At 46.3% G+C, this 23,400-nt stretch overlaps 1 protein-coding gene across 1 annotated transcript in view; it reads left to right on the top strand.

Annotated features, from left to right (window-relative positions):
- The window catches only part of WNT3A (Wnt family member 3A), an 87,424-nt gene extending 66,945 nt beyond the window's left edge, over window positions 1-20,479 (top strand). The window contains exons 3-4 of the mRNA XM_054816460.1: window positions 16,621-16,886; window positions 20,000-20,479. Of these exons, the coding sequence (XP_054672435.1) occupies window positions 16,621-16,886; window positions 20,000-20,479 (746 nt within the window). The remainder of the gene's footprint in view (window positions 1-16,620; window positions 16,887-19,999) is intronic.
- The last annotated feature ends 2,921 nt before the right edge of the window (window positions 20,480-23,400 follow it).

Here is a 23,400-nt window from a genome sequence, read left to right as displayed (position 1 = left end):
ATTAAATTGGCCCAGATATTTTTTTATGAATAAAACTTTAATTAAATTTTTACATATTAAATGTACATCAATCGAAATAGTTAGACAAATAGTATGAGTGTTAGTCACGTATAAGCAAAGGGATGAATCAGACAAAGACTGCGTGTGTTACAACAGCCTCTCCCTCTGAGGGCACATGTGAGATGCTGAAAGGCAAGCAAGATTAACATGAGAGATGGAAGCGAGCGAGAAGAGGGAGCATAGAAAAAAGGCCAGGAGAAAGGCGAGGTACCCAGTGGGATTAATGAGGTAAGGGCTCCCTCGCTTATGCAGGCATAAGTCAGGGAGCCAAGGGACTGAGCTCTGTTGCCAGCTCTGCCACTGCTCTGCTACGCAACTTCACAGCATCGTTTCGTTTTCCTCTCTTCCTTGCACTTCCACCTCTTCCTTTGGTTTGCCCAGGTTAATTTGACAAGTTGTCCTCCACGTCCGCTTCAATCGCAGCCGGGGGACTGGGGCTAGACTTTAGGAAGAGTGGTCTAACGGTAAGGGTAGTGAAGCATGAGCATAGATTGCCTGGGGAAGGGGTGGGAGCTCCGACCTGGGAGGTTTTTGAGAACAGGTTAGACAAACATCTGTCAGGGATAGTTTAGGCAGAGTGAATCCTGCCTTTGGGCAGAAGGGTGCGAGGTCCAAGTCTGATATCTATGATTTTAAGGTTTTCTGGAGCAGGGGCTGAGCGTGCCGGTGCGTCTAGATATCAGTTTCATGCAAGATAACAAGAAGTGAGGTGTCTCATTAGAAAAAGGAAGCTTTTCATAGGAAAAAAATGCTCCTATACCAAGATGCACCCCTAATTACACTGACTCAACTTTTCTGCCATTTCCACTGAATTAGATAAAGGCTATTCTGATTTACACCAGGCCAAGAGGAGAATTAGGCCCCATGTTGTTCTACTGATGGCCAAAATATATTTTTTACTTTACCCGATTTATTCAGTAACTGATTTTCAAAGACATTTCCTAAGGGTTCTTGGTTGTTCTTTTTTTTTTCCTGCACTTCACGTCTCATCTACCCCCACTCATTACATAGGGCAGCAGCAGTGTTGCCACCGAGGGAGCTTACATTTAACGGCAAGAGAGGAATCTTTAGCAGCTCCCATCCCAAGAGACTGCAGGATGCGTAGCTTTGATTTTGTTGCTGTAAGATAGGCAGGGATGAAAGCGATATGCACTGTCAGTAAACCCTCAAGATACTGGGTTCCTCCAGCAGTTTAGCGAGTGCCTTCCACTCCCACTAAAGTCATCGAAGACATTGTATGCGGAACAGGTCATCACCCTTCCTTACCCCCCTCCCAAGTCTGTATGCTGGGTAAGGAGCCATGCCTTGTTCCCACCAACCCTGGAGAGCTGTGGGGTGTGGATGCTCTTGAACAACCTGTAGCAGAACTGCAGGAGCATTTAGGATGCAAAATCAAGAAAAACATTGTGTCCACTTGTCAAATACAAAGGCAGGGCTAACATAAGAGCAAACAGACATTTGGTGAATTAAAAGCAGTAAGAATGAGAAGCATGAGCTGGAATTGCAAGTTTTCTTGTGATCTGGTTAGCAAAGCTCTGGAAAAGACTCACAATGTGAAAAAGAAGGGCCACAAATACCATAATGGAGTACAGCCTGAGGAAGGCTTTATCAAAGCAAATGTTATCATTCGGCTTAAACCAGGTTAACATAGATGAACCCAGAGACAGAGATCGAAGCTGGATCAAAACCCACAGCACCTGCTTCTTCTTCCCACTTGTTCACAGCCCCTGTCTCTCTTCAGAGAGACTCAAAGCCCAACCTGGAGGTTATTCACATTCTGGGTGCCCATCATTTCCCTTGCCTGGGAGGACAAAACCCATGTGCAGTTCAAACTGGAAGTGATCATCTCCGTAGGAGAGAGCATCTCTGCACACTTCCAGCTCCGCTTGCCATGAGGGCTGACGAGTGTATGGCACGGGGTTGGGTGAGAAAACTGCATCTCTGTAGGTAGGTGGATGTTATCTGAGCTTAAAAAACCTGGGCAAAATAAAGTAATCATAAGATTAATGAAATTGGCTTGTCTTGTAAATACAAATGGTGACTGGTCGAGAAAGTTGTCTGGAGGTGTTTGGTATCCTTTGCTTCTACAGCAGCGGGTTTTTTTGGACGTCCTGTAGCTATCTCATGCTGCAACAACTGTGCTGCAGTTCTGATTATGAGAGAAATCATGTCGCAGCAGGAGAACTGAGTCTTGACAACACCTATCCACAATTTTGAAATTATTTTGGGGTCACTGGTTCAAAACTCTGTGTGGCTCAGTGAGGAACAGAAATCATCATGTCTGAGAGCTTCTTGGTGGACATCAGAAAACCCGGACCATTCTCCCGACCCAGACTGGATGTTCCAGTTGAAGACAGCTCACTCCTTGAGCTGACTCCTCATTCCTGCAGTAAGAGCACGTGGGACTTGCCCACACCACAGGGTGAGAACTGCATGTCACCCGCTTCACCAGTGTGGGCACAGGCACGTGGGCAGACAGTTGTCCGTGACGAGTAGCTCATTCACACTGGTGGGGGCAAGGCAGACAAAGTTTGTGTGTGAGAGCTTCACTGTTTTAAATCACAAGTAGATACAAGTTATGGCTATTTTATTGTTGATATTTTTATTATTTAACCCCTGGCTAACATTTGACAGTAAAGCTGATGGAAAACTTGCATTTATCTCATTTCTGTGGTTTTATATTCACCAAGCTTTTTGTGTTATTCTGGGTGTGACAGATTGCCAGGTGGTCTCCTAGCCAACTATTTACCTTGCATGTTTTTGCTCTACTTCCCAAATCAAACTGATGCCATTTTCGGTCCAGCAGCATGACGTGCTAACTCTTCATGGTAGCTAAAATGAACTGTTACTAGGACGTACATGCAGTAGAGGGTGAGGTCTGCTTTGAAAGCATTGTGGTGCAGATCCTTTTCTTCAGTTTTTAGGTACTAGGACTCATTTCTCCATGTCTAGGACCAACACCAGACTGATCACCAGTTCACAGATTTGTCTTAGTCATACTGTCAATGGACAGTGGTGCATAGAGGGATATCTTTTTCTTTTTTTTTCACTTTTTCTGTTATGGTTATTCTGATTGTGTCTTCCTACGATTGAAAGATTTAAGGGAATGCCTCTTAGAACATGACTGTTGGTCATAAGAGTTCCAGCAAAGGCTTGGCCATAAAAGATCTATGCATGGCAAAGTTTGGGGTCTGCACCCTCTTGGCCAGAAGATGTATTTATAGAGGCTATAGCTATTTCCTTCAGAAAAGGGTGGTTCAGTTGTTGAGGTTACTGTTTTTGTTGGGTGAGCCGGTAGATTTGTTAGTTTGCCCACCCTTAGAAGATGCGCTCCTTGCTGTAGTGTCCTCACATGCACTCCCTCCATGATGGACAAGTACAGAACTGAATACGACTTCAGACAAGTGTTCAATATATTTAGCTCCCTTTTCCGCCTGCAAATTATACAAGAGCTTCAACTATAATCAGAATATCTGTCATCTAAAGCTTATCTGCTGACTTATAATTGCTTGTAAATCATCCAGTCTGTGTCCGGGGCTTTGCAATTTTCTTATTCTTGTCTAAATAGATCTGCAGTCCCCATTGCTTTAGCAGCTATCTGCGTCTTCAAGTGCTTGGGATTAAAAAGCTGGAAGATAATGATTTCTCTCCATTTCACAGGTGGGCAACTGGGGCAGAGGCAGGGCAGATGAGATTCTCAAAAGTCAGGAAGTTTAGCCCCTTCTCCCTCAGGAACCACAGATCCAGCCTCCAAACCATGTTTCCTCTCACGAGCTATTTATAAAAGGCGGCTTTTGTGCTTTGGGAGCTGCATAAAAATTTTCTGCGTTCCCAACTGGGTGAAACTGAAACCCACAGGGAAAAAAAAAATAAAAATTGCCAAAGCAGTTTCCTGCAGTTCCCCCAGAACCTAAAACCCCCTCCCTTCTCCAAATTGAACCTGTAAAGCAAAAAGTTCTGCAAGCTGAAAAATTGTTTAATTGCCTCAAATTGATTCCATGGTTTTATTAAGATATTTGCCCAGCTCTATTATGGTTAATTATTTGTATTACAGTAGACTCTGAGGCCCCAAGCAGAGATCAGGGCCCCATTGTGCTAAATACTGTACGAGCACATAATAACAAAATCACTCCTTGCCCCAGATAGCTTGCAATTACGGGGAGAGCTGCAGTGGAAATATACCATAGCTGGTGCGAACACCTTTTAGGAGAGGCTAACGTGGATTTTGAAAGCCAAAAGGGTCCCTCGTGAAAGCCTGGGCTGCTTTCGTTGTGCATATTGCCCGCAGCCCCGCTGTTCTTCCTAAGCTCCGGTGGGAAAAAATCGAGGGACAATATTGACACATGACAAACGGAGGAACCCCCCCACCTGGCCAAGGCTTTGTGATGGGAAGGGGGAGAAATAGAGAAGAGGAAAGAAAAGTGGGAAAAACAAAATGGGTTCTTGTGCTGCTTTCCCTTTCACCTTTCGGTTGTGCTTGGAAGCTCGGCTGCGGGAGGTTCATGAGGGAGCTTGTCTCCCCCGGGGATTTCCAGCCTCATTTTGCAGATGCAAAGCGTTCCTCTGTTTAGGTAAATGTTAAGATGAGCACCCGGCTTTCAGCTAGCCTCCCGGAGACCCTGCACCCGCTGCCGCTGCCTTCCTCCGCTTCCCAGCCCAGGCAAGGAAGAGGAGCAAAAATGCAAAAGGGGAACGTTACGCTTCTCCTTCCCTCTCCTCCCATCCCACCCCACAGCCAAATCTCTGTGGCTGCATCTCGCCCATGCACAGGAGATCTTGCTTTTCAAGGGGGTCAGCACCGGGGGAGCTTTCCTACACCTGCAAGCAAGCGGGGAGAGTTTTGAGACCTTGAAGCCGTGCTGGAGGTGATGCTCGGGGCTGGGAGCATGGCAGGTTTGGGGTGAACGGCCAGATGATGATTCAGCCGAGGGTCTTCCTTGTACCCTAGGTGCTGCTGAGCTCTGGATGCCCCTCTGGGGATGCTCAGGATGCATCTCGCAGAGACACTGCGCATCTCTGCACTGCCCACCTCTTTCTTGTGCTTTTCCCTGCATTGCAACCCAGGGTTGAGAGGATGTGAAAGGCAGCAAACTGTAGCCCAAAACCAGGGGAAAATCCAATTGTTTCCAAACACTAAACTCAGGCTTCAAGTGGAGCGGGAACCTCCAGAGATAACGCGGTGTCTGTGTGTGTGTGTGTGTGTCTGTGTAAAACGGCCTTGCAGAATCCCCCAGCTTTAGCAGGGCTTTGAAAAAGATCTGGGTGGTGATTCAAAATCCAGGTTATGACCTGTGACCTTTGGATGAGAAATTGTTGCCATTTAGGATGTGTTAGGAGGTCCATCCTTTTCATCAAATGCGTGTTTCTTCTTGCTGCGGGAGGCAATCACACCGGTATATCATTAACTCGCAGAAAAGGAGGCTGTAAAAGAAGTTGATGGGGGACCTTAGCCCACACCCTGCTGGGGTCTGCTCGGAGCACAATATCCCAGCGACCATGAGATTAAGCTAAAGAGAAAAGTGAAAATGCTTTTCACGATTCACACGCCCTTTAGATTGTTTTATTAAACCATTTGAATAGGGATTTCCCTTTCGGCCGACAACGGGGCCCGGCCAATGCATAGTTCTAGGTTGCTATGACTTAGTTGGTGCTGGCTAATCACAAGTGAGGGCAAATTTCATATAAAATATCTCGGGCCATTGTCAACCTAATGCAGCGTGACAGTGCCAGCACAAAGGGGGATTCATTCACCCCAGCAGGTAATAAGGACGATTTGCCATACCAACCAGGCAGTCTCGAGGGGGGCTGTCAAATACGATCAGAGCAGCGAAATGGAGCCTCACATTCCATTCTCAGGTGGGCGAAGGCGATCCTTTTGTTAGACCATGTTGCTTCTGATAACAGAATACAATTATATATTTTTTTCCCTCCCTGTATACTACTGACCAGCAGGGCTGTTTTGCATAGCGGTCTTTGGGGCTTGCCTTTTTTTCCTTGCCTTTTTTTTTTTTTTTTTTTTTGAGGCCAGAAGGGACCCCAGTGATCCTCTAACCTGGAACGCACCCCGGAGAATTTCACCCCAGTCCTTCCCTGCTCCTTTTCTGCCTTCCCCTTTCATTAAGGACTCGGTCCTGCCACAATGAGTGCGCTGTATCTCTGCTAATAACCCCCAATTGGCACACAGCTTCCTTTTGTCTAGAGCCTCCCTGGGACATCGGGTGGCTGGGGAGACGAGGGGTCGGGGTAATTTGGGGCGGTTCGAAGGGCCGAGAGGACCGTGCTGTTTCAGAACTCGAGACGGCGATGAAAAATTCAGAAGGCGGCATTTACCGGATGGCGGGAGGCGGGGGGAGCAGACGCAGAGTGTTTCACACATGACCAAGCCAACAGAAAGACAGATAAAACGTGCTTGCATTAAGCAGGGTAGGTAAGGAGACATACATGGTAATGATTAGATTGACAGAGAGATAGGGCGATAGAGAGAGAGATAGGGGGATGTTTGCTTTGCAGGTATCAGACTTGGGTTACTGATACCAGACCGTCCTGCTGATTTGCCTATCTTGGGGGTCTGGTTACCTGCGATCACCTGGGGTTATTTTGACAGTAGCTAATTAGCGAAAGCATTCCAGCCTTTGACCCACCCTCGGCTCACGAGGGCTCAGAGGGCGGCAGGGAGCACCGGCCCTGCTCCCAGCACCATGTATGAGGATCCTGGGCTGCTCCAGCGTCTGACAATCTGGCTCTACCTGTTTTGGGTAGAGCCCGAAAGGTTTGGAAGCACGAGCACTGCGCTGGAGGTTGCAGCTCTGTTGTGCTGGGTGCAACGATAACCGTAAGCAACCAGCAGAAAAAAAGGTTTTTTAAAAAAAAGAAACAAAAAACCACTGTTCAGATGTTTTAGAGGAACTTGGCCTTCAGGATTTTACAAACTGTGCTAATCCAACCTCCTTCAATCCAACATTCTCTCTTATCTGTATCGCCTTCATGTTCCCTGGCAGGAATTGCCCATATAATAATTTCCCTCCAATGATCTGAACCACAGCTAATCTGATCAAATGTCTTTTTAGGGCCTTTCATCTTCCCAGGGATGTGTTGACACTAGCATGCTGGTTCAGAGGAAACAAGAACTCAATCAGAACTTCGTTCAAAACACAGATGGGACCCAAACCTAACCTTTCCTTTAAGATATGCAAAAGTGTGGTTAGCTTCTTGTTATTATGCTTTGCATTTGCATAAGTCTTTGCATTTTGGGGCCTGATTTTTAAAAGGATAAAAAAGTCAAACAAACCCCGGAGCTGGATTTTGATGAGAAACAGTGCAGAATCAGCTGGGCATGGAGTTGGCATGGCACTCTGCAGAAGGGCATAGGCTGTGGCATCACGCAGAGCCCAACATGGATCCACGGGGCAGCTTCTGGCTGGCATCATGTGCTGCAGTGTGGGTGCTCTGAAGCTGCATTTCTCCCATTGCTGCATCGGCTTTCGGAGCCACCACCACCCCATTTCAGGGTTAGACCTAAAAGCCTCGATTACCTGCAGCCCCAAAGAACTGCTGCTTTTGCAAAGCGGGCTTCCCAAGACTTGGAGATAAATCCACTTGGGAAATTCTGCTGAAGACTAGGGGACCTGAGACAAGCCTACACACTAGACAATGGCAGCAGGCATTTGGGTTTCACTAGTGCATGGCTCCAAATCATTCAGGTCAGTCTGTAAATCTACACTGAGACTGCAGTTTTACAAACAGATCTTCAAGGAATGGACTTAGTGATCATTCTGCATCCAAGGGACCCCCGGTCATCATTTAGGCTCTGCTCTTGTCCAAAGGATCCCATGCAATCATGCTCTTCTGGACAAGATGGGGTGTTTATATAGCTCTGGACACATCTTCTCTGTGCAACGCAGAGCTGCTCTGGAAAGTCCTGGAGCTACTGACAAGACCTACAAGGGCTATAAGCCCAGGTGAGGTGCTGATAAGAAAGTAGCCATGTCCACACAGCTCAGCACAGAGGCAGATCGAGGTACTGATGTTCTTATGGAAAGTCCTATGGAAAAAGAGTGACCCAAGCTAACAATCACTCCTGGGGTAATAAGGCATCATGCAGTACTGGGTGAGGAGAAAAGTCCTTCCTTTTGCCAGTCTCCCCTGTAATGTTGTAGGCTGAAAGGGTGCTCAAAGCTCAGGCTATAGAGTTGAGCTTTCTGTCTCTGTCCTATATGGACAGTATGCCAGATGTGGTCTGTGGTGTCAGTCAATAGTGGTCACCATTTGAATGAATCTATGAGTGTTTTCTTATATGCCATGATATATAATTTTGTCCATTTTTGCAAACAGGGAAACTGAGGCAGAGTTTCAGAGTCACTTGTGGCCAGAGAGGGACTTTCTGCAGCATTTGTAGCCCACTGGTTGAGGCAGTCACCAGGCTCTGATCTTCTAAGGCTTCCAGAGTCTTTTCAGAGTAACAACTGACTGCTGCTGCTGTGATCAAGGAGAAAAATCAGAGTCAGGGCACTTGGCTACTCAATGTTTAGACTTGGGAGTGGAACCAAGTAAAGAAAAGAAAGCTTTAAAGAACCTCAGGATCTCTTCCTAAAGCTTTGACTTTGGAAAGCATTTTCCAATATACCTAGTATGAATACAGCACATGCTATCAAATTTGGGAACATGCTCTGTGGAATGATTCACCTTCCCACCAGGAAGCCTGACTTGTGCCCTCCTTTTATAGTCCTTGTGTTGAGTGCATCAAAGGCCACAACATGCTCCTCTCCACCTTCCCTAATGGGTAGCAGATGCATCTGTGAAAGCAAACAGCAAGTGTGGTACAAAGATCCTCTTTTGGGTCAAAGGGGTCGTTGAGGAGCCTTCGGTGCCAGGCCAGGACATGCTGTTGCAGGAGGCCAACGTCTTGAGGTTGGTGAGGGTGGGTTGGGAGAAGAATGAATGCTGGAAACAGGGGCCGCTCCAGAGAGGAGCTGGAGGAAGCTTGAGGCTGAGCCAGCCAGCTTATGTAAAACCCTTTCAGTTGGTTTATCTGAGATGGGATCCTCTATTGCTACAATCGAGAGGAATGTGGTGAAACTGAAGCTCGCCTGCCTCCAAGGCCACAAGAGCCAATATTTTGTTTCCAACGTTCCCAGTATTTTCCCCACAAGCAATGTCAGGCCTACAGTATCCGTGACACCTCTGTGATCCTCCTCCTCCCCTACGATGGGAACAACGCTTGTTCCCCTCCAGCGCTTGGGCACTGCTTCTGCAGCGTGGATGGATCTGTCAGCCAGTGTGTGCCAAGGGGTTCCCTGTTCTCTGTCTTCACCTGGTGCTGTGCCAATATTTAATGGTTCTGATTGGCAAACAATTTGCTTCCTTGTGATCATAAAAAAAAAAAAAAGCCTTTTAACATTTGTTTTCCCACCTTCCCTCCACCTTTCCCTGGGGAGAAATATGTCCCATGCTCTGATATGTGACCCTTCAGTTCATAGAATCATATAATCATAGCATGGTTTGGGTTGGAAGGCACCTTTAAAGGTCATCTACTCCAACCCCCCTGCAGTGAGCAGGGACATCTTCAACTACATCAGGTTGCTCAGAGCCCCGTCCAACCTGACCTTGAATGTTTCCAAGGATGGGGCATCTGCCACCTCTCTGGGCAACCAGTTCCAGTGTTTCACCTCCTTCATCATAAAAAATTTCTTCCTTATATCTAGTCTGAATCTCCCCTCTTTTAGTTTAAAACCATTACCCCTTGTCCTATCACAACAGGCCCTACTAAAATGTCTGTCTCCATCTTTCTTATAAGCCCCCTTTAGTGCGAAGAGCATCGTAAGGTTGGGGACATCATCATCTCCATGTTCTGAATCCTTGGCTCTGAGGGTCTGCTGGTTGGCAAGTTTAGCACAGAGGCCAGCAGGGCTGAGAGGACTATGTTCTTCTCCTGGTATCTGGGACGAGCAAGGCTTCATTGCTGCAGGTGATCCTTGCCTATCCTGCACACAGATTTAAGGGCCAGCAGGCAATGCTGCTCATGTTAGTAGAAGCCAATAGTGATCTGTATGTCTGTTTTTGCAGCTCCCGTGAGCTCTGACCCACTGGTCCCGTTGGATTTCACTTCTGCTATTCAGAAGGCAGCTGCATCTGCACAACTGTCAGTGTGAGCCTAAAGAAACCCACCTGCCGTGGAGGTCACCATCTACCTAATATCTGATGAGGCTCTGGCTCAAGGTAGCTCTGAGAGGTACCCTACAGAGCTGAGGCCATCCTCCAGCCTTGACTTCAGTGTAGCTGCAAATAAGGAGCAGGCACTGACTTTTTCACCATCAGTTCTTCAGCTCTTACATTCATGGTGAGGAGCTTTTGGTATTAATCTTTTCTGGAATCCTTCTTTTCCATTCAAAGTGGTGCAACATGGCCTTTCTTTCAATCCCTTCTGGTTTAGCTTTCATCATGGAGGTGTTTATGGGTGACCCTCCCCACAAGGGAATGGCACAGCTCTGCTCCCATATCTAGGTAAGGTGGCTCTCTTGATGGATTCAAGGACAAAACAACAGTGTGCTGATAGCATTCACTTCACCTCGAATAAAAGACAGGGCTTCCAAAACTCTCAAAGCTCACTTCACAAATTCCTCACCATCTTTGTCCATTGGACAACACCTTCCTCCCCTGCAATCCCCGTGATGTCTAACCTGCAGGAAGGACCCTGACCACAATCGGGGGAAAATTGAGCTGTTAGAATAGGTTTCCAGCGTAAGAGACAGGGCTGTATTGGCTCCAAATACCAGAAACACTAGTCTGCTCCCAGTTTTATTTCCAGTTTCTTCGTTCTTGGGCTTTATTTAGATATTTATTTTTTTTAAAAAAATCCAGAGTCAATGTAGTGTCAACTGTTGTGCAAATCCTAGCATGAGAGCTGTGGGTTTGCATCCCCTCGGGCCAAGGAGGGAATTGAAACCCTTTCTCACACTCCCTGGGTACCTGCCCTACCAGACAAGTGTTGGAAAGACTTTACACCTTCTGCCCCTCAGAGATGGGTGTCTGGGTGTCTGAAATAGCTGACACAACAGGTAGCTTTTTCTTGTCTTTTAGCTTTGAAAAATGAAGCTGAGAGAAAACAGCATGCCTGTTCCCTGTAGTCCTGCTAAGCAGATATGATATTTTCTCCATTTTACCCCGCTTGCTAAGTGACTCTTCCCAAGAGCACTCAAGAAGTCTGTGGTGTCAGAAATTTGGAGCTTGCAGCCACACCATTGCAGTGTCTTTTCTGGTGTGGAACAGGGAGTAGGATCCTCTATTCAAGAGCAGACATGCTAATGATGGCTGGGAGGAGTGGTTAAGATGTGGGAATTTTTTCCTTCACTATCATATGTCTCCTGGAACAATCTGGGACAATTCTATTCTTTTCCATGTTGTTTATACATTCCCAGCCCAAAAGGGCATTAAGTCATTGTTTCACTACAAGAGCGATGTTTCAAAAAGGATGGTGACAAGGTCCTGGGCAGTAAAGGGTTGTTAGCGTAGGAGGTTTATCTCCACAGAGCAGAGTCAGTACCTGTCCTGGAGACATCAAGGTTCCCTTTGCAAAGGAGCTTCCACACCTTCAGGAGGACCATCTAGAAAAGTGGCATGCTGAGTGGAAAACCCTTAGAGCAGTGTCCATCTCTACTGCTTGGCTATCTGTTCAGCTGCTGAGGTCTGCTTCCTTCCTCAAAAGATGTACAGCCCAGAACCACCTCAAGCAAGATATCTTGCTTCCTTCCTTCCTCTCTTTTGTTCTTCCTCTCTCCCTTTCTTTCTTTCTTTGACTGCACAGATCTCACTGCTTCTTTTTAAAGAGCAGTCAGTGGAAAGAGCTGTGCTCCCTTTCTGAAATACCGCCTAGCTCTTTGAGCTGTGGTCCAGGACACAGGACTTACAACTTCAGCTCCCAACACATCTGAAGGTGGGTTGTTTTGCCCTGTCCCAGGAACCTGCTGTGACCACCAGGGCACTGTGCAGGGAGGAAGGAAAGACTTAGGGTGCCAACAGTGGGGACAACAGGGCTCAGTACGATGGTACAAAGGTGGTAAAAAGGCACTGCAGCTTTTTAAGACCACAATAAACCATTTTGTTCATCCTTCTACATCACCATAGTCCTTCCTCTCTCATATTTGGGATATCTACCTGATCTGGGGTTAATCATTTAGTCATTCAGAGAAAGGTTCAGGGAAAATAAGTCACTGTCTGGGCAGAAGAAGACATGAGAGCAGGTTTCATATATTAGACAGTTGAGATATTTACGGGGTTATTCATTTGCCTTCTTCAACTCACAACTTGATGACCCTCAGTTCGACTCTAACACCTTCGGCTCACAGTTCCGAAGACATCACTGAATTTAGCATTGCAGGCTCCTGAGATAAGCAGGATTGTCCTCAGGTGTATGGACAAGGAAGCAGAGGCACAGACTGACTAAAGGATTTGCCCAAAGTCACGTAAAAAAGCTCTGCGAAAGCAGGACACCAAATCTTTGGTCACCTCATCCTCAGGCCTCTGAATTCTCATACTGATATTGCCCAGCCATGTGTTTTTGCACCCCAAGATGTCTCTGCTGCTGAAGCAGGGTGGTCAGAGGTGTTCTGCATGGGACATTCAGGCTCCCAGCTTCACGCTCTGGACTCCTTAGGAAACTATCTCCAGAAGTGACCAGTGGCTTGGAGAGCTCTACATGAGGAGGCAGCTACAAAGCATCCCTAAAGGCCCTCTGTAAGTCTCAGCACCTTTTTTACTCATAGCCAACCACCCCAAAAGGGTCCAGAACAGGGTACCTTGGAGCACCAGCCATCCAAGTCTCTAAGCCCTGCAGGGAAACTCGGGAGCAGGCAGGAATTACACGAGCTGAAGCCAGAGCTTTGGTGACCTTGTGCTGCACTGAAAACAAAGTGGTTAAAATGCTCTTAAGTCAACATCCCCATGAGGTATTAGTCCTTATTAACCTTCTCTTGCCAGATGACTTTCCAGAAGCTCTCTTCAAGTCATAACGAGCTGCTTGTCTCCTGCTACCAGAACCACCCAGAGAGGAATGAGGCGACCTGACAAATATACTGCACTTTCCTGTTATCTTTGCTAAGTCTCTTGCATTTTTATATGGCACCTTAATAACCCCTCATTTCCATTACAAGTGCATGCTTTCCTTCTGCTTATCTATATCTCTATACACTCCTTCTCCATTCCTGCAGCCACACCGCCTCCGGCTACAACCTGGGCAACTCTTCAGAGCTCAGCAGGGTCAGGTCTGCTTAGTAATCGGAGGACAGTCCTATAACTTAGGAGGTGGCAGGACGTGATTCACGCAATGGCGCTCTTCCATCTGCGTCAATATCGAACTCGGTGCCTTAAGTTAGGGGTAGGAGATATAAACCCAGTGCCCTAATTTCATGGAGTCATTAAGAGATCGGCTGCAACTTTCTCAAGAGACAAACTCCTAAGCTCAGCGCCCCGGGCCAGATTTCAGTTTCTTCGCTCTGCCTGCCTACATTCCCCAGGTAGTTACGATCAGATACAATGCTATTTGCTTCCTGTTGTGTGCTGTTAAGTGGTGGCTGCACTCCACCCCAGGGGTGGCTGCATTTCAAAAGCAGGGGAGTGATTACTTCGTATACAGGCTGTAAAAAGGCATTGGGCTCTTTCTGGGAAGAGGAGAGTTGAGTATAATCGGTGGTTCTTAAGGCAAATCGTATCAATACTCTCCTGGAGCTGTAGGCTTTCAGTAAGGGCTAGCACCGGTGGAGAGTTTAGGAAATGGACCTGGGATTTAGGCAGAATTGGGTATCTACAACCAAACCAGTGCTCCTGTAACCCCTTGTTCAGCTGCAACCAAGTCGCAGAGAATGCAGAAATTCTGCAGACTCTCTGGCTGTGTTGCCTGAAGATCCCTGGGTTTTGGTGAGCTCTGCACCTGTGTGCACAAACACCTCTGTTCTCAGCTAATGGTTCCTGCTGAATCCAAGGGAGGTTTCACAACTTGTGGACTCCTAAGCCAAGGCCACCCCTCTCATCCCCATGCAGGAGAAGTTTTTCTGCACAAACACCATGACTGTAGATGTTTTCTTGTCAGTCTCAGCATGGCAAGGCACAGGGGGTCTCCATGACATTTGGAAACATCGGTTCAGCACCTACAGCACCTTCCCAAGTAGCCAAAGACCTGGATCAGGTCTCTCCTCCTAAGCGAAGGAAAGGGTGATTCCCAAGTGATGAGAGCTAACCTATCCAAGCAACATGCTTTAGCTACTACAGCTGTCAGATAGAAGGGGGGAGAAGAATAATGATAATCATCTTCCTCTCCTGTCCATGACATAGCAGCATATCAAAAGGTTTCAAGACCAATTAGGCCACAGTGGGAGGAGGTGGAAGGTGTGTCAGCTGTTCTCTGGTCAGGCACTATACCCTCTACCTCCCTACCAGACAGTAATGGCATTCATCCCACCAGCTTGTCAGACTGGCTTCTACAAGAAGCCTTTGCCCTTTACAGACCCCAGGACTGGTCATCAATGTTCTTGGGGACACCATACCAAGATCCTCACCCCTGAGGTTTGGTTTCTGGATCCCACCTGGGCTTAGGCAAGTGCAAGCTGCCAAGTCCGCAGTCCTTTAGAACTGGATTCATCTGTTCATACTCAAAAGCTGAGTTTTCACACAGCTCAGGAACTGTATGGTCATCAGTTGCAGGAAGGTGGGATCCTCCAGGCTGGACAGATGCTGAACAAGGGTTTTTCAAAATCACATTGTGGAACTGAAGGTTCCTGCATTTTCCTTTTTTGGTTCTAGCCCTTGGTGACTTACTAACCTCACAATACGCATTGACAACATGTTCCAGGACATTGCTCATACCTTCGGCTTGTAAGTTCATGCACATTATTTGATTTGCATATTGTTGTATTTGGTAGTCTTCCCAAAGCAAAGCAGTGCTGCACAAGTTCTTGCTTAAGCCTTCCATCCAGCCGGGACTGCTCTGCAAGCATGCAGTTTTGATTTCTCCCCGAGAACATGTTGGCTTTTTGGCTTGGCATATTAAACTCTCCTCGCGTTAGTAAAGCCTGGAAGCATCTAGAAGTTAAAGATTAAGCCAAAATGCCCAGGGAAAGCTCAGATCAGCAAAATATGGTGCAGAGAAGGCTTGAGTGGTTTTGAGGAGGCACATCGTCAGCTGATGAAAAGCTCAGTAGAAGCTGGTGAAGCTGCATGAACTGAAAACCTGACCTTCTGCCTTTATAGATCCATTCATATTTCAACACTGTCCTAGCCTAATCATCTCAAAGGTGTCAGAGACAACATGCTTTCTTGGCTAACTGGTCTACAGGCATAAGGCGAGCTCATGTGGGGAATGGTGTAGGAGGCTAAGGGAGGCCAGTTATCAGAATTGTTGTATCCTCTTAGAATTGCCTCAAGGATTGAGAACAGCGCTGTTGAAATCCCCATTCATCATAAAAATGCTGTTTTGCTGAAGCCAAAAAGCATTGCAATGGTGTTTTCTGAGGTGTGGTGTTGAACTCCAGTGTCACTTCTATTGAATGAAGAAACATAATGAGACCAAATCCAGAAAAAAAAAAAAAAGAAAAAAAGATATTTTGGTATATTCCCCATTTGCAAAACAGTTTGAAATGTTTGGGTTTAATTTTGGCACAGAAATTTTGGTTAGAAAAAGCACTGGAAACCAGGAAAACCAGACTAATGCTGCACTGCCCTTCCCCACCCAGCTGCAGCTAGGATGAAAGACTGTGAAGGAAGGTCTCCACAGAGACCAAGGCTCCTGAGCTTTAACCATGAAATCTTTTTGCTGATCCCACCCACCATCCTGAGGCAATGCACAGAAAAGGAAAGCTCATTTCCAGTCCCCTTGGCAGGGGCCTTAATTAGGCAAGTGAGCAAAACTTTGGATAGCTGCAAGATGACATATATTGAACACTGTCTCTAAGTGAGCTAGACAGCCTAGGAAGAGAAGGTGGCCTCAGGATGGAGGGTGGGGACAATGTTTCATTTACATAGTGAGGACTGGGGAGTATCTGGCCATCCTGGCATTTTCCTGCCTTCCAGCCATCAGCTCTCCCAATCAAGGAGGATGAGGTGTTTTATCTGGTGCTGGTCCCACCACTAAGGTTGGAGGCTGTCATTAAGGGTAAACCTGCATTTTCCATGTTATGGGAACATAGCCCAAATTCTGTGCATCTAACACCAAGACTGTGGCTCAGGGTATGGCTATGTGGTGCATTGCCTGCAAAGTACCATACAGTATATTCTGTATACCTCCTGACGCTCAGGTTTGCACTGTTTTTTGTTTTGCCATGGCCCCGTCCTAAGACCTTAGGATGACCTTAGTGAAAACTTCTTGGCTGACCTCAGTGGGCTTGAATCAAGACTGGTCCTGTCTACACAGGAGCTTATTTCCTGGTGTGAGAAAATGTCTTTGGAGTAGGTCCAAGCCGGACCACAGGGAAGAGGAGAGTTTACTGTCCTTCTGCCGTGCCCTCGAGAGGAGGCATTCACAGGGCTGATCATAGCCAGATATGGTCCCTATTCATTGGTTTCTCTCTTTCACAGCTACCAGGGAATCAGCCTTTGTCCACGCCATTGCCTCTGCTGGAGTGGCTTTCGCGGTGACCAGATCCTGCGCCGAGGGCTCGGCCACCATCTGCGGCTGTGACACCCGCCACAAGGGCTCTCCTGGGGAAGGCTGGAAATGGGGGGGCTGCAGCGAGGACGTGGAATTTGGGAGCATGGTGTCTCGTGAGTTTGCAGACGCCCGAGAGAATAGACCAGACGCTCGATCAGCCATGAACAGGCACAACAACGAAGCTGGAAGGACCGTAAGGACATTTAGTTTCACATTTCTCAACCTCCCTTAAATCTTTTCTTACCTGCCACAATGAACAGGGGGAGGGAACTAAGGGGAAGAACCAAACCTAAATCTGGGATGGTTTACATCATGACATGATGATACCTGTCCTGTGATAGTTCTTGTCAGGGAGGTGACCTATGAAAGCTATAAGTAAATTTACCCATCCAAACGTAAATGTCTGCAAGGCCAGGTTGGATGGGGCTTTGGGCAACGTGGTCTAGTGGAGGGTGTCCCAGCCCATGGCAGGGGGTTGGAACTGGATGGGCTTTAAGGTCCCTTCCAACCCAAACCATTCTGTGATTCTATGACCTTGGAGTCAGTGTTTCAGATGTATTTATAGAGAATGGATCAATACAGACAGGTCTACGATGGGATTTCATCTCAGCTTGGAGAAGTCATTTGAAATAGCTCACTTAATGATGCCCTACTATGCCTGTCCACCTCAGCTGGCTGTAGGAAGAAGGTGAGCTGTACAGCCAGAGATGTCTGCACTGTAGACATCTGAGGTTGAGAGAGATGGACCAGGGTTTATGGGGAGGATTCAGCTGCTTAAGTAAATGCATTTTAATATGAACTGAGATATCCTGAAGTATCCAGCCTGTCCTTGTGCTGCTACTGGGAAAGACTCCTGCAGGTCCTCTGCCATCTTGCGACTGATGCCTTAGACACCCCTGGAGCTCACAAATGGCATTAGATGCATGAGTTTAAGCAACTGAATCCTAGTTCGAGTGCAACTGTCCATTGCCCTGGGATCACCAGTCTGCTCTGTAAGCTTGAAGGTAGGGAAGAGCAGGAGAGCATTTCCCACCACCTCTCTTCTCAACACTGTTCCATTTCCCAGGGAATTTTTAAAGAAAATGAGAGGGAATGTGACTCTTGTGCCTCCTGATTAAACTTAGACCATGCCCCAAAGCCAGCTAATGTGTTTTCACTTCAAACAGTCACAGAGAAAAATGTATAAGGGAACTGAAAGCACAAAGTCTTGCCCTCATCACAGTGACTGCCTTGTACGCAGTGAATCTTTTCCATAAGGTGGAACAATCCCAGTAAGATGACGTTCTCTTTTTCATCTCAAGAATAGCCTGTAAATGCCAGAAGAATGTAATCTATGGGAAACAATTCATGAAAATCAATCATAAAGCTCCTGCTAATGGAGACCACGCTGCAGCTCCTCTGAGATAACAGTATTTTTTTTCACATAATAAACTTGTGATAGTTTATCCCTCTGTGGAGGAAACATGTCTCACTGTAACCAAAAGAGATTAATATGGTCTTGTTCCCTCAGGAGCAGACCTTACACATGCTTAGGAGGACATATGGCTGTGCAGTGAGCTATAGCAAAGCCAACACAGTTGGACTGTGCTGGCTAACAGCTGTCTTCAGGCAGGCTAGGACTTCAGCGTGAGCTCCTCAGGTGGACACTGTCAACCCCCGGTGGAGTTATCCCACCTCACACCACAGGAGACCTGCTCTGAAATAGGGGATACAACCCTTCAATATTTAATACCACCAGAAACAAAAATTGTCCACAATGAAGATGACTGCAAGCAATAATGTGGTTTCCTCCAGCACTGTCCCAAATTATTCCCAGTACCCCAAGGCATTGTGCATTGCTGGTGGCAGTTTCTGGGATAGATAATGAGATGAAGAAGACTGTGGAGAAGCTGGGTAGAGTGGAAAGGAGTGATATTCCTTAAAGTGAGAATCCTTGGAATAACTGAGATTTGAGCAAACATCCCTGTGATCACATGCCTGCAGAAGGGCTTTTTATTGTAAGTCTTGATACTTGAGTTATTGACATTTATTAACATTGAGTTATTTTTGAACATTTTACAGATGTCAAAGATTAGAGAGCAAATGTCACACCATTATTTGAAATCCTACTATTTTATAAAGCACTAGTTTTTTCCATTCTCACCGTGCCAGCACTCATGGGGTAGCTCTTCCATGCCTCCATGCTCAAGTGTTTCCAGCTAAACCTGAGCCATAGGCAATGTTTCATATTAGTTCCCATATGAACTCAAACCCTACCACCAGGCCAGAAGCTTTGATTAAGTTCAGTATGATTATATGAACCAAGCATTTTGTGGTTCTCTCTCATCACTAATTACAACCTCCTTTGCGGCGGGTGATACTCCGTAAATAACACAGGAAAGCACCTGGTGAACACCAAGGTGCTGATTCATGGCAAATCTTTTGGACTCAGGCTGGCACTAGTCTGTTCACGTACCCGGAAATTTGCTGATCAGTCTGAAAATGCAGATTATCAAGTAAGTTGCATAAGGCTGTCTCCCACCTCAGAATACTGGAGGGCAACACCTCTAGAAACTTTTAGACTAATTTCATAAGAGGTAAAAGCGAATAGCAAACTTCTGGGATCAATAATCACCTTTCCATTTATTCCAGGGCAGAGTTTTATGTTGAAATCTAAGCCTTTCAAAGTAAAAAGTTGGGCTCCTACTTTTTTCTTTGAAAAGGTTTTAGAAAAATCGTAAGTCAGGCTTAAAAATAAAAATACATTACTTTTCAGGTTTCTGAATATAGCCACAAGCAAGGCTAGAATCTTATTTGCTTAATGAAAACATACATAAACGATTTGGACTAGATTGTTAGGACATTTCATATTTATTTAATTTTCAATGTAATAGATGTGCATTTCATTTACAAAAACATTGTTTTAGAAGACTTCTGTCTTCTTCTCTGCCTAGATGTGTCTGAATTGTGTTCCTGGGTGACAGGACTGCAATATTCACCCATAAACATTGATAAGATAGAAGTTGGTAGGCACAGAAATAACTTCAGCCCTTAGTGAAAGCACTTGGTAGATGCTTAAAATTGGGGTGAGAATCAGAAATAGTCACTGAAAACAATAAAGTTGCAGAGGTTTTATCTGTCTCAGATCCAGCATCTGTGCAGGGCATTGACTGGAGGATAAGGTGATTTTTGTCCACAAGTGTGTAAATACATCTATTTACACTGCAATTCTTTAGGAAATCCTGGCTAAATAGCGGAACGCAATATGTGTTTTGATTACAGGCTAACATCTTCCTTCTTCTTTTCCTTTCCTCTCCTCTTTTTCAGTCTATTATTGAACTCATGCATCTTAAGTGCAAATGTCACGGCCTCTCAGGCAGCTGCGAAGTGAAGACGTGCTGGTGGTCTCAGCCAGACTTCAGGGTCATCGGTGACTACCTCAAGGACAAGTACGATAGCGCTTCTGAAATGGTGGTGGAAAAACATCGAGAATCCCGTGGCTGGGTCGAGACCCTCAGGCCCAAATACAACTTCTTCAAGGCTCCAACTGAGAAGGACCTGGTTTACTATGAGAACTCACCGAACTTTTGTGAGCCCAACCCTGAGACAGGTTCCTTTGGGACCCGTGACAGGATCTGTAATGTCACTTCCCATGGGATTGATGGTTGCGACCTTTTGTGCTGCGGCCGCGGGCACAACACGAGGACTGAGAAACGTAAAGAGAAGTGTCACTGTATCTTCCACTGGTGCTGCTACGTCCGCTGCCAGGAGTGCATACGAGTCTACGATGTCCACACGTGCAAATAATGCAGGCAAAACCCTTTGCTGGGCTCCAAGTGGAGAAATGGATTCGAGCCTACTTCCTCTGAGGTTGCAGACATGAGAGAAGTCTACTTTTTTGATATTAAAAGAATAAAAACTTTTAAAAAGGCTAAAACTGGTTGGATAGAATAGGTCTAATGACTTCTGGGCTATCCCGAGGTACATCTGGCAGTCACACAAGTTACGCCCCAACGATGCCTCCTGTAGGAGACAGTGGTTTTTCAACCAGCCGACAACACAGAGCTGGAACGAAGAGCATCAGCAAAAGCATGGATTTGCTCTGCTCTCACCCACTTGAAGTGACTCGTGTGATTAAGTGTCCTTTGAAAGACTTGCATCTTCCTAAGTATCTCCTTTTCCCTCAGCCAGGCAGAGGCTGTGTTGAACAGCAGCACTAAGCTTTCTGAGATCTATCTACATACCCAAATGGCCAGACTCTGTCTATAATATGAGCAACAACAACAGCAGTAAAAGAAAAAAAAAGCAGATAAATTAATGATAAAAAAAAAAAAATCATGCAAATCCTCCTTTGCTTTTGCCCTGGAACCAGAGAAGTCTACAAATATATAATAGAGCTGTAGAGTGGGCAGGCTCTTTGCGTGAACTTTTTAGCATAGTAGCTTCTGCCAGTTTTGACATAGGATGCAGTAGAGAGAGAGGGAGGGAGAAGGAGAGGGAGAGGGAGAGAAAGAGAGAGAACTGCTGATGGTTTCCTGCAATGCTCTGTTGGCACACAGGTGATGTGCACGGTACAGAAAAGTTCAGTGCCTGATACATGAAATGGAGAGGACTTGGTGTGTGCATTGAGAAGGAGACAGTCCCACAAATGGAGATGTTGCTCCAGCCATGGTCTGGTATGTGGCTCAGCCAACGAGTCTTCCTTGGAAACATGCAGTGCAGAGCAAGTCTCCTGGGGCTGAACACTCACTGCTGGGCGTAGGACATCCAGCTCCTCAGTATCTCAGCTCACCTTCTTCCCATAGAGGAGGAAAGGGAAAGCATTTACCCCTCCCACCTCGTTAAAGAACGCCATCACCAACAGTGGAAAGTGCACTTAGTCCATCCGCTTTCTGCACCTCATGCAGGCTTCCCCCCGGGCACTTAGCAAAACCCTTAGACCACAAGTCTCTTGGGAACATAACTCTGAAGGACTGCTTGTCACCCATTAATTTACATGATGGTGAACCAATCTGCCACCACCGCCCCCCCACAGACTGCAACAGTTTCAGACTCAAGCCAAATTTTATGCCACACCTACTTTCTACAGCCATTCCCATCTCTAAAAGTGGCAAAGATTAAAATGCACAAACTCCAGAATCTGAACCAGCCCAGAATTTTTGGCAATTTTGGACACGGAGCCAAATCCCAACTTTGCAGCACTGCCCCATCTCTGCTGTTCACCTCTGACTCGCCGTCTTTGCATGCTGCTCTACTGATTTCAGATCAGGATTGTCAGTTTACAGAAACAGCTTTCACCTCCTCGATGGGCATCAGGGCTTCCTTCAGCCACGTGGGTATCAGGTGTCAATCTCAGCCCATCACCTTGGTATTTACAGCACTGTAACTCTGCTTGAGTTATTCCCTGTTGATACTGGCATAAATGAGTGGTGAATCAAGCACGGAGTCATAGCCTGTTTAGCCTCAGATACCCTTGTCCTGTGTCCTCGTTGCCTTACCCATACCGTTGGGTTCCTATCTTGGGAAAAGGATAAAGGACTGACATTTTTTCTTCCTCTTCAGTACAGGAAGGGAAATGGGGCATGATCTAAGTCCCAGTGACCCATAAGAGTCTTTTCATGTCAATGTCATCATGGCTGTTGGCTAGTTCACACCTGGACATCTATGTAGAGAAATCAGAGTGCTCTTCTCTCCCTGTGTGTCAGTTTATTCCCAGGAACCAAAGGAGGGGGTATGCAGAAGAGGCAGGGAACAAACAGAGCTTAATCCCATCAGAAAGAAAACAGGAGGAAATGATGCCTCCAAGGGTTGACTCTGAGTCATGGCGTCTCCTGGGACTACTCCTAGGCTGGTGCAGTTTATGCATCACCCATTTGTCTCAGGGCTGTGCCCAAGGGCACAAGCAAGCTTTGCCTATTGATGGAGGCACTTCTATCAAAGCTCTGCAAAAAAAGCTGCAACGAAATGAGAGCAGAGATGTAGAAGGGAGGGAAGGAGAGAGGAAGAGATCAAGAGAGACAAAGAAAAAAATGGGGAGAAAACCAATCAATCATATCTGTACAGGTCAACATTGCAGCCAATGGATGGCCACATAGCAGCTGGTAGAAAGCAATAGATCACTAAAAACTGAGAGAAAGATGGACCAATTAATGGATGCATGACTGATTTTTGCAAGACAGTCTGGGAGACAAGGAAAATCTGATCATTATGGCAAATAGAGAAGGAAGCCATTGCAGGGGGAAATTGCCACAGTAACCAATATTCAAACACAAGCTGTTAAGAAAGCAAACACCGAAGACGACCATATATGCAGTGGAAGGCATTGACAAATTGCAAAAGATGGGACAAGGGAAGATAAGTCTGATTTACTTACTATGATACAGGGCTAGCAGTCACAGCGAGAGATGTTGGACCTGTCCCACCAGGTACTTCTGTCAGTGAATGGTGCCCCAACAGTGAAGATGCAAATCATTGCAGGTCACGGTCCCTGTCAATTCATTGACTTCAGCAGAGTCACACCACAACTAATCTTACCCTAATATTTTTAAGCAAGGTGGTTTCAAACTCCTTCTTTTATATCATAACAGTGAAGAAATGAGTTGAAGGATTTGGCTTCCATGCATGGGAGCTGGGCTCTGACCATCCACAGCATCTTAACATCCACTGTTTCTGCTTTTGCACCAGAACCAAGTCCAACATCACTAGCAGGTGAAGCTCTTTGGGAAGCA

The sequence above is a fragment of the Grus americana genome, chromosome 2 (genome assembly GCF_028858705.1).
Source record: "Grus americana isolate bGruAme1 chromosome 2, bGruAme1.mat, whole genome shotgun sequence".
NCBI lineage: Eukaryota > Metazoa > Chordata > Aves > Gruiformes > Gruidae > Grus > Grus americana.
This window is presented reverse-complemented; position numbering and strand designations above follow the sequence as displayed.